The sequence below is a fragment of the Bos taurus genome, chromosome 5 (assembly GCF_002263795.3).
Source record: "Bos taurus isolate L1 Dominette 01449 registration number 42190680 breed Hereford chromosome 5, ARS-UCD2.0, whole genome shotgun sequence".
Taxonomy (NCBI): Eukaryota; Metazoa; Chordata; class Mammalia; order Artiodactyla; family Bovidae; genus Bos; species Bos taurus.
The window spans coordinates 29,799,012-29,810,937 of NC_037332.1; the positions used below are offsets into that span (position 1 = coordinate 29,799,012).

The following is an 11,926-nucleotide window of genomic DNA, read 5'->3' on the forward strand; positions in this document are numbered from 1 at the left end:
GGCTGCGGACTGACCTGGGGCTCAGTGGAGCCCGAGAGCCAGGGTTCCTTTAGTGCTAGAGAGCAACAAGTGAAGGGAGAGTTTGCTCCAAACCTGTGGAGGGAAGGAAGGAAACTGGATTCTGTTATCAGGAGAGCCAAGATCAACTAGCTCATAGAGTGCCCCCAGGCCTGAGTGGTGGAGAAGGGGCTACAGCTCCCAACTCCTGGGTCTCTGAAGGGCAGGATCAGTGTAGCTGGTCCCCTTGAAGACCACTTGGCCTTAGGCCCAATCCATTCAATGCACTGATTACCACTACAGGTTCTCTCTCTAATACTATCTAGAGGTCTTATGCAGACCAGGGGAGGGGAGAGGCACATGGGAACTTTGTGGGGCAAAGGGAAGCTGGGGATAGGAAGGGATGGGGTGGGAGAAGAGGAGAGCCGGTGTCACGTGAGACCCTCTTCATTCTGGTGTTGTCTTAGAACCGACAGCATCCCCTGGAAAGCCCCAAGCAAGACCAAGGCAGGTGCCACGAGGCAGGCAGCACAGGGCCCAATAAAGAAATCGTTGCAGCCAAATCAGGGCTGTGGGAGAAGCCCTATGTATTTCGGATCCCCAGGGCTTGCTCTAATTCTTGTCGTCTCTGCTGCACCTAAGGAAAAAATAGTGGAGGGAGTGGAGGATGAGACAAACCACAAGTTGTTCTTGACGCCACTGACCCCCACCAGGTGCAGACCTCTTGCCTTTTGTCAGTCTCTCCTCTGCACCCTAGGTGCCTACCTTGGAGTAGAAATATCGACACACGGCCTCCTGGGCCCAAGGCTGGAAGTAGAACTCTGCTCGGCGCTCCTCCTCTGAGTTACCCACCACATCAGTCATGACCTGAGAGAGAATGGGAAGCAGGAGAGAGAACAGGCTTGTTTCCTTCCTTGTCGTCTGTTATGGACTGAACAGTGTTCCCTAAAAGATACTGAAATCCTAACCCCCTGGTACCTGTGAATGTGACCTTCTTTGGAAATAGGGTCTCTGCAGATGATCAAGTTAAGATAAGGTCGTTAGGGTGGGCCTAATCCAATGATGGGTATCTTTATAAAAAGGGGAAACTCAGACACAGACAGACACGTAAAGAGGAAAGACAACGTGAACACACATGGAGAACACCATCTGCAAACCAAGGAACACCTGAGTGACTAAAAGCCAGGACAGAGGCCTGGAACAGACTCTCCCTCCCCACCCTTGGGAGGAGCCAAACCCTGCTGACACTGTGACTTCAGGCTCTAGCCTCCAGAACTGTGAGACCATCCATTTCCCTTGTTTAAGCCACGGGGCTGTGGTACTTTACTACGGCAGCCGTAGCAAACTACTAAAACAGCACCCCAAGCCACCCATGCTGTGGACAAGTCCCTGCCTTGTTCAGGGATCCTTCCTGGTACCCCCGGCCCCTGCTCCTCTGGTCAGGCTGACTGCAGTCAGCACAGGACAGGCGAGAACTGAGGGCGCGCCTCACGTACTGTGCTCATTCCTACCTTCCTGCTGAGCTTGCGGTGCTCCTCGCTCTGGGAGCTCCTTTCAGAGAGCACCCCTCCCTCAAATCCCAACTTCTCCAGAAAGCCTTTCCAAGCTATCCTAGTCTCACCAGTCTCCCTTCTCCTTTGTTTTATCTTATTGGTACCGGTGAAATTCTGATAATGTCGTACATGATTTACTACTTTTAAAATCCCATTAGCTTGGTTTCTCAAACAGAATGGATGCTACTTTGAAAGCAGAGGCCGAGTTTTGCACTCTGTATCCCCTACAACGTGCACAGTGACAGCACACAGTAAATATGAGATAAACACTTGACGGTTTCATTTCCACTTCCCTACTGGAACACGCTGAAGAAAGCCTGGCCCCTCACCTCCCTGGCTCTCCGCCACATGCCACAGACACAGAGCAAACGCGTGCCTCTCAGGCCCAAGTCTCTCTGGACCTGTCCCTGGTTCTCTACCTTGAGGTCCCGACACTGCGACTGAAGCCAGTCATTGATGAAACCCTGAGGGTCTCTGGCAAAGCTCAGCATGAACTCCCGCTGGGTCTTCAGCTGATTGATAGTCTCTATTGTCTCATGGATCTGAAAGGAAGAAAGGAAGGAAGTTCATAACATTTCCACGTTGGGGAAAAGCAAAGTTAAGTGGCAGGCAGTGTATGACTTCTCCTTGTGCCTCTCCCAGCCAAGGAACAGAATGCAGCCCAAGAATGGCACTGCTGCCCAGGGCCCCACCTGCTCTGGCGCTTGGCGCTGTCTGTCCACCGCCCGTGAGTGAAGTTTTCCTTACAGTCTGCACCATGTCCACTGTGGATGACACTACATGGGAAATTTTTAATCCACAGCACAAATGGGCCTGGAAACTCTCAGGCAGAAAAGGAGTGGTACACAGGGCTGTCTCTGTAGCTGTGGTCCGTGGGTTTTGTTCACTGATACTCCATGCTCTTCCTGGCAATTTCATCTACTTGTATGTCTTCCAGCACCACTGACAGGGTAACGAGTCCCCAGGCTGCAGATCACAGTCCATTTTCTAAGCTCCTACTAATACATCTGCTTGACACCTCAAGGGACCTTAAACTCCCCAAAACAAAATCACTACCTTTTCCCAAGACTTGCTTCTCCCGCTCCCAATCTGAAGGAGTACAACTGCACACTCCAGCTGAAAACCTGGAGGTCTTCATAACAACTCTTCTCCCTCACACCTCACCCCACCTCTCCATCCAGTGTCCAGACCCCTACAGTTCCACCTCAACACCTTCCAAACCTAGCTACTCACGTCTGTCCTCACGATCAGTGCTGTACAGTTAGGCCCATACCATATGTCATGCGCATTATTGCACCAGCCCCCACCTAGGCTTCCTTCCCCCAGATCCGACCCCCTTACAGTTCACCTCCCACCGTCCTGCCAGTGAGCGTTCTAAATAAAACAGCACCAGGCCCTCCCATTTTCAGGACAAAGTATAAACCAGTTTACCCTGCCTCAAAGTGGTTTCAGGACTAGGTTCCTGTTTCCCTCTCGTTTCTTCTCCCTGGCACCCCGAGCTTTATCTAACACAGTGAAGAGCTTGTATTTCTTCACTATGCCAGGTTCTCTGCTCACCTTTGGGCCTGCATATACCCTGCTCCCTCTTTCTGGGCTCCCTCTGCCCCCCACGCCCTTAAGTACCATCATCCTTTCTCCCCTTTTGTTGACTCCCATCAGTTCAGTTCAGTTGCTCAGTCGTGTCCAACTCTTTGCGACCCCATGGACTGCAGCAAGCCAGGCCTCCCTGTCCATCACCAACTCCTAGAGCTTGCTCAAACTCATGTCCATTGACTTGGTGATGCCATCCAGCCATCTCATCCTCTGTCATCCCCTTCTCCTCCTGCCTTCAATCTTTCCCAGCATCAGGGTCTTTTCCAATGAGTCAGTTCTTCGCATCAGGTGGCCAAAGTATTGGGAGTTTCAGCTTCAGCATCAGTCCTTCCAATGAATATTCAGGACTAATTTCCTTTAGGATGGACTGGTTGATGTCCTTGCAGTCCAAGGGACTCTCAAGAGTCTTCTCCAACATCACAGTTCAAAAGCATCAATTCTCTGGTGCTCAGCTTTCTTTATAGTCCAACTCCCATGTTGACTCCCATGTCCTTTAAGATTAGGTTGGGGCATCACCTCTTCCAAGAAAGCCTTCCTGTCTTCCTTTGTGTTCCCAGAGCCTTTCTGGCTTTACTTGCATGGACTATGTCTAATAATGTTCATGGTAATAACAATAGAAGCAGCTGCTGCCATTTGCTTTTATGTGCCAGATACAAGGTCATGTCTTCACATACACTGTCTCATTTAATCCTCATAACAACTTTAGAAAAATAGGCATTATGGTTTCACAGATCAGAAACTGAGGCTCAAAGCTATTAAGAGGTATAGTTAAGAATCAGAACTTATGTGTGTCTGGCTCCAACCAGCACCAGAGTGCCCAGCATATACTGAGTGTCAATATATTTTGAACAAATATCAAAAATCAAAGAAGCCAAGAAGCTGTGATAGAGGGCTGGTGACACCCAACTATCCAGGCCATGATCCCTACCTTGTTGTCTAGAGTAGCAATCTCCTGCTGGCTGGCAGTAGACAGCAGAAAAGAATTCATCTGGGTCTTCAAGGTATCATCCACTTCCACATCAATGTCATAACAAGCTGTCTTTTTCTGATCATTCGGGTCAACACTGAGGAGGAAACCAAGGGGGCCTGGTAAAGGACTTGTTCCCTAAGACCTAATTACACAAGTCTTAGACTGAAGAGCAAGGGCTGACTGCAAAAGGGTACCAGAGACCTTGTTGGTGTGACAGAAATGCTCTATACTCTCCCTGTGGTGGTAGCTATAGGACGTGCACATTTGTCAAAAATCATCAGATTTTAAATGGGTGCAATATATTGCATATAAGCCTCAGTAATAACGGTAAAAAGTCAAATGGTACAAAAGACAGACAAGGAAAAGTAAGTTTCTCCTTCCCCACAAAGAAACCACTGCTACAGTATCTTCACTTATTAAACTGACTCTGAAAATACATTCAAGTAAATACACACCACACAAAATACAACATGGCCTAAATTTAATCACATGAATATAGGACAAACTAGCTTCTACTGACCCAGCGCATGGGTTGTAGGAATTACTATCAGCTGAGTGATGATGGTTCAGGTCTAGTGAAAGGAAGGCTTTCCTGGAGTTAATATGGAGTAAGGGAAAGAAGGCAAAGACTATGTAGAGCCAGAAGACATGGTGCTTTGAGGAGAAAGTGCCTTCTTTCACTCTGTATCTGCCTAGACATGCCTTGTTCACCATCTTCTGAACAGAAAAGCAGACAGAGGTAATGGAGCTGGAGTCTCAGAATGGAATGTCCTACCACCCAGAGAAAAGACAGGAGTTCATCAGTGATGAGCTGATAAATTCTAATAACTGATTCTCCAAAAGAGAAAAAGAACAAAAAGAAAAAGCCTGACTTGGAGCATTTGCTAATTTCTGTGTTTTAAATATTCTCAACATCATTGATTTCAAGATGCCAACATTGTATCACTGATCGAGGAACTGGGAAGGGATGTGCAGTAACATCTCATTAGATAGTATTTCCACCACACAGACACAATCAACAGAAGTAACTTCGAAAACACACACACCAGGATGTGTATGTCAGTGGCTCAGTCGTGTCTGACTCTTTGAGACTCCATGGACTGTAATTGGCCCGGCTCCTCTGTCCATGGAAATCTCCAGGCAAGAATACTGGAGTGGGTTGCCATTCTCTTCTCCAGGTGATTTTCCTGACTCCGGGACTGAACCTGGGTCTCCTGCACTGCAGGCAGATTCTTTACCTTCTGAACCACCAGGGAAGCCCAAACACCAGTAAACCAACATAATAACTCAGAGATGATGACTGAGTACATTTACACTTATTTTTTATATAATGTATTTAATCGCAAGTTTATATAATCCTAAATAATGACTGTGTTTAACAACCTGCTTATCATTTTCCTAAACTCTGAGAACTGACTTGTGCAGGTGGTGCAAGCCAGCTCCAGCACACCACTGCCTTGCACACACACACTTACCTGATGACATGATTTATGATAATGGGCTCAGGTGGCATAAGCAAGGCATGGAGCCGTTGGGGAATCTCTGAGAACTTCATACGCTGAGACTCAAAGATCTATGGGAAAGAGGAGAAGCAGCTAAGAGTACAACTAGTGCTGCAGTGGACTTGAGAAAAGAATGGAAACTTTTCTTACCTGCTGGAGGTACTTGTCACAAATGACAAACTCCCGCTCATGTGGGTCCTGGAGCTTGTGTGTCTTAATATATTGCCACAGTGCTTGAATGATCACCGGACGGGTCTGGGTGTGGATGCCCAGGAGCCGAGCCAGACGAGGGTCTAATTTAAACTGAGGAGGCTGGAGAGAACGAGGGTATAGAGGTGAAGCTAGTGAGCTGAGTCTATGTGCTATTATGGGGCACCTGGTGTGGCCATACATTCATGCCGTTCAACAGGCATTCATGTTGTGCTCTCTCTGGAGCAGAAAAACAGAAGAGGAACTCAGAAATGACTAAGACCCTATCCCTTAAAGATATTTAGGGAGCTAACAGTCTGATGGCAAATTACCTGCAACTAGACTTAAACTGCCTTGAAATGTCAGACTGCTGATGGGATGGGGTTGAAAGCTGGGCCTCCTCAGGGCAGCACAGATACCTGGTAGTCCAGCATCAGCAGGACAGTGCACCGCACATTCACGTCTCCTGGCCGTTTCACCTGGAAGCCGTCCGTCTCCTGGGTAGTGGCGGTCCTGTGCCACTACAGAGAGGAAGATGTCAGGGGGTGCTCTCCCAGAGGAAGAGCTGGGGTGGGAGGGAAGAGCTTCTGTAATGACTGAATTTTCAACTTTGATTAATGAGGCTACTGGAGAAGAGCAACAGCATGAGACATTTTAAAACACTGCATATGACTTTGGGATTCCTGTCTATAAGTAGACGGACATTTTAATTCTGATTGCTCAGGGTCACATTTAAATTAGCCTGTATTTTCAGTGATAATTTTATCCACAACATGGATAATATACACATGTACAGTAAAATAACGTAGCTATCATCTACTGAGTACTTATTATGTGCCAGAGTATTCTAGGACATGTACTTGGATTATCACATTGAATCCCACAACATCCACATGAGAGAGGCACAATTAAACCTATTTTACAGATGAGAAAACTAATGCTTACAAGAATGAAGCAAGCTGCCCAAGGTCAACAGCCAATAAGTGGTGGAGCTGTTATCTGAGCTCTGGTGTGTTGGAGTCCACAGTCCACATTCTCAGGCACTATGCTCTACTGCTATAAAGTTAAATATATTTACAAATTTCTATTGATTCTATGACTTACTTCCCTTATTAGATGGTAAAGACCTTCCCATGTTTCTTAGTGGTTGAGGTTAAGGGGCTGCGGCTACACTGGCAAAGAAAGGAGCAGGTTAAGTTCACTTGGAGTGCTAGACTATCTCATTCTGGTTTTGACTGTATCACAAAGAACACTGTTGCTAGCATGGTCTTTAGAACACTATGTAATCAGGCATTATAATAAAGAATTTCTGATGATTTGGAATGCGAATCTAAACAAAGCAGGAACCAAAAGCAAGCAGCAGAGGCTGTAAAAGTAGCCTTGCTGCTGCTGCTGCTAAGTCGCTTCAGTCGTGTCCAATTCCGTGCGACCCCATAGACGGCAGCCCACCAAGCTCCCCTGTCCCTGGGATTCTCCAGGCAAGAACACTGGAGTGGGTTCCCATTTCGTTCTCTAATGCATGAAAGTGAAAAGTGAAAGTGAAATCGCTCAGTCGTGTCCGACTCTTAGCGACCCCATGGACTGCAGCCTACCAGGCTCCTCCGTCCACGGGACTTTCCAGGCAAGAGTACTGGAGTGGGGTGCCATTGCCTTCTCCGAAAAGTAGCCTTGGTAAGGACTAAATCCTAACCCCCTTAAACAAAGCACTTGTTACCAGGAAAAAAGATGAATGGCGTGTGGATAGCTACATCTCACCATTCCTGGCATGTATAAAAAGCCTCCATTAAACTTTCTCTTGAGAGTGGGGGCAGCGATCAAGATAATTAAATTAAAAAGGCGGGACAAGTCAGACTATAAGAACTCTTGGGTCCAAACAGTACCAAAACCAAACAGCTAGTGCCACCTGGAGGCCAATGTGCAAACTGCACTGGAGGTACCCACCCCCACTCCCTCCCTAGACATTAAAGTTTAGCTCCCAAGTCCATCATCCTCTACTGATAAAGTCAAAGTCTAGAGAACAGAACTACTCACTTCTACCAGATGGTTGTCTGGTCCATACAGGTCTTTGTCCAGTTCGATCACCAAGGATTTAAAAAAAGAAGAAAACTTCCTCTTTTGTTTGGTGGCATCATATTTGGACAAGGCAGACTGGAGAAGAGAGATGAGACGTCGTGTTAGAAAAAGCCAGAAGAAATTCCCTAAGACATAGTCCCGTAAACAAGGAACCCACAAAGCAATGGGAATAAAACTCAAAAATGTCTTCTGAGTGTATCTTAGGAGATGGCAAGGTAGGTGTCTATTAAACAAGTTGCGGTAGCAACAGAACCCTGAAGCAGCAGCCTATAACGTGTATAGGGTCATTGCCTTGCCCACCTCTTTTTCCCAAGGGAAACAATGCAAGTTAAGCCAAACATTTACACATAATAAAGCGAGTCTGAACAGAGAAAATTCTGACTCTAGAGGAGAAATGAATCACAGGTAATAAGCAGCCAGAACAAAAACAGCTTTATTTGGATGACACGACACCACTGGCAGATGGACTGGACCTATACAAAGAAAACGGAGGCTCTGACATTGACCCCTGGTTCTTCTGAAAAATGCTTTCATACTGGCTTGCCTGTGAACAGCTAAAAATAGAGAGCCAGAGAGTATAAGGGAATGGCAGGTGAGCTTCTCCAAGGAGCTTCTGGGGTGGGAAGTTTGGGGGCTATCACCTGACAGCTGATGTTCCCCATGAAACAACAAAGAGCTTGTCAGAGAAATCAATCCCACATAAACTGCAAGCTGTTTCCAATAGGAGCTGGGAAGACAGAGAGGGCACAGCAGAAATCAAGGACCTCAAGGACTCAGGGAAGAAAGCATGGCCCAAATGTTAAGTGCAAATTCATTTGGTTTAAAAGAAAAAAAATAACTGAAAAATCTGCAGATACTGCCAAATCCAATGGCTAGCAGCATCAGGAGAGAGGTAAACAACAAATCAAATCCCAGGACAATAAGGTTCTCGATGTGATACCACAGAGAGGGCCAATATGTGGGAGCCAGACACAAAGAACCATTGTCTGTTAGTGCAGAGAACACAGTGACCCTCTCCCTGCTGTTCCCAACAGGAGCTGTAAGCACCAGTCAGGCTTCCTGCCAACCAGACAATACTGATTGTTCCCAGAAGCTCCCACCCTAGACGCCGACCACAGTGGACCTTGAACTCACATCCTCTAGGAGCCGTCCTTCTACCCGAAGTTCCCAGGAAGCCACCGTCCCTTCCCCATCCTCGGCATCTGACTTAGCCGGATTGAAAGTGTTAGAAATGAAAATTCGCAGCTTCCGTTTTTGCTGAGGAAGGCAGAAACAGGATTGACAGGAGGCTTCAGTGGTTTGATGTTGAAAACAAGGGTCTCCCCAAACCCGACAATGACTCCTAACAGACTGGCTTACTGTCTACCCAGTCCCTGGGGTGGTTGGATGGAGATTCCAATGAGAAGAGGAGCACAGGCCACTGGCCTGAGTGCAAATGCATTCACCGGGATGCCAGGTAGACAGTCATGCAAGATGCCAGGTTCCCAAGGTGGCAGAGGAGTTACGGCAAAAACACCAACAGGGTATATTTCTGGTGCAAGAAATATCAAAAGCCCCTCCCCCTTTGCTGTTCCGTTCTTATGCTTCTAATGTAATTCTCAGTTCGTAGGCGGAAGAGATGTAATTTAAATGCCAAGGAAAGCTGTGCTATGCCTTTGATTTCTCATCCTAAGCCTGCTGAAGGTTCCCGAGTCCTCTCCTTTGGCTCTCTGCCTAGTACTCTCCTGTGTTACCTTGATGGGACGTTTCAAGGCCTCCTGGATATCTAGCCGTTTCCTCATGATAGTCTGGTCCAGTTTCCTTTCAAAAGCCAAGAGATCCATATAGGCCTGGGATTCTGGTACCAGTTCACGAATCTTAGGGAACAGAAAGATATCATTGGGATCTAAGGCTGACCATCTCTACTCTCCAACTCACCACACCCTCAAGAAGGTCTATAGCCTGGACTCACCCTTTGAGGTAGAATTTTGTCAGCCATCTTCTTTTTTTTTGCACTGTTTGGAATAAATACTGTTATCAGGTTGGGATGGAACTAGCCAGAACATGAAGACAGGCTGTCAGCACCTCCATTTATAGTAAAGTGAAGGAACTGCAAAGCTTGTCTCAAATCAAAGACACCCCCGCCCCTAACAAACACGAAGCAATTATTTCAAGAATGAGCACTGTCTGCTGACACAGCACTGCCGCTTCTCTGCTCAGGTACCCCAGCACCTGCATCTGCACAGGCCTCCTCCCTCCCTCCCTCCACCCTGGGATCATCTTACTTGTGGTTCCGATTTTGGACCGCCTGCTGCTGGACCTGCTGGATCTGCTGAGGCGCAGGTCTCTTGCGGGACTGGTCCATCCCTGACTGGGCCAGGCCAGGTCGGACTGAAGGGTTCCCCCCATAGCCAGGGGGTCCCATGGAAGGTCCCTGAGGTGTCATTCGGCTGCCTGGTAGCATACCTGGTCTCTACAGAGGGGAGAGGACCTAGAGATGTCATGGCTTCCCCTGCAAATCCCACCAAGAAAGGGAAAGTGGGGGAGGCCTGAGTTCTTTGAATGAAACAAGGCAGTGGGGTGGGGTGGAGCACAATGGTGAGGTGGGAGGAGAGCCCTCTACCTCTCTGACATCTAAGTAGTTGGAACTTCCACTCTCCAGCCCTGACTCCACAGGAGAATATAGCCCCAAAGCAAAGACAGCGAGACTATACTCAAATTCTCCCCCGTCTATTTTGTGTCTGGCACACTGGACATCTCTTCTAGTGCCATATTTACTCAGAGAGTACTGTCAGGCACTATCTCCTCAGAAGCTGACCTCAATTTGCCAGCTACACCTTCTGTGCTCCTGGGCACTGGAGCTGCCTAGGCCATTTGCACTCAAGGTCTCACAGGCCCACGTTTGGCCTCACTTCGTCCACCCTGGTTTTACATCCTGACTCCCCAAGAAAACAATGCCTCTAGGAGCAGGTGGGGATGCTAACAGCCTCCCTTCCCTTCCCCGCAGCGTCTCCCCCGACCCCAACTCGGCGCCCGAATCCCTCCCGGGCGCGTCCCTCCTCCTCCTCCCCCCACCCCTGTCACTCCCAGGCCCCCGCTCGGCCCCGCCCCCGGCCCGCGCGCCCCTCCTCCTGCCCCACTCACCGGATAGGCCGCTCCAGGCATCGGGGAGCGGTATAGCCCTTGACCCGGCGCCGGCCCCATTCGCACCGGAGGCCCCGGTGTCCCGCCCGGGCCCAGGGCAGCCGCCGCACCCGCCCCTCCTGAGGCTCCGGCGCCGCCGCTCGGAGCCACAGACTGGAAACCCGCCCGGGCCGCCATCTTTCCCGGAGCCGCTGCTGCAGCTGCACAAAGAACCGGAACCGGAACTCCCCCCGCCCCCCCCGCGCGCCCCTCGCGCGCCCTCCTGTCCGCCCGGCCGGCCCGCCGGCCCGGGAGGCTCAGGGCAGCGAGACTGTGGGCTAGAGGGGGGCGACTAGGGGAAAAGGCGTGTGACCACTCCCTCCAGCCTTCACGATCCGGGAGGGAAAACCATCGAGAAGAGCTCTGGGATAGAGAAGCCGTGCGAAAGGGCGCCCCCAGGCCGACGGAGGGAGACAAGGACCTGGAAAGGGGGACCACTGCACCATCCCTACGCGAGGGTGATGGAGTAAATGCTTTATCTTGGCGCAGTGCGTTTAACTTTCCAAACGCAGTGCGTTTTTCCTTTCTCTTCCGGTTCTAAGCCCAGCACACTGAAGAGAACGCACTGTTTATTCCATTTTACAAACAGGCGAGGTGAACTCAATAAATAACTTGGTGAAGTCAACCAAGTTAGCAGTAAAGTCGAAACCTAGGATCCAGATCTTCCGGTTCATAGTCCGGGGCTCATTCCATAAAGTTCCTCAATAACTACAGGAACTTCAACCCAGCTTTGCCCCTGACCTTTAACCTAAACTGCTACCAGATTTTAAGCTTATTTCGAAGTGTGACCCTTCCTCCTCACCAAAGAATCCTTTCTGCTAGAACTTCTTTTGGGGATCTTTGTTGCCTTTGACCTCTTCCTCTTTCCCTGCCCAGTGGTTCAAACC

General features: G+C 49.0%; 1 protein-coding gene across 1 annotated transcript; it reads right to left on the reverse strand.

The window, feature by feature from the left end:
* Positions 1-560: 560 nt before the first annotated feature.
* On the reverse strand, positions 561-11,196 carry SMARCD1 (SWI/SNF related, matrix associated, actin dependent regulator of chromatin, subfamily d, member 1). Its single transcript, NM_001038559.2, is given in 13 exon segments — positions 561-634; positions 763-864; positions 1,970-2,092; positions 4,072-4,207; positions 5,589-5,686; positions 5,766-5,927; positions 6,224-6,325; positions 7,836-7,952; positions 9,012-9,134; positions 9,611-9,733; positions 9,829-9,871; positions 10,142-10,329; positions 11,001-11,196. Coding segments are annotated over 13 exon segments (1,548 nt in total). The 5' UTR covers positions 11,178-11,196; the 3' UTR covers positions 561-580.
* Between the last annotated feature and the right edge of the window lie 730 nt (positions 11,197-11,926).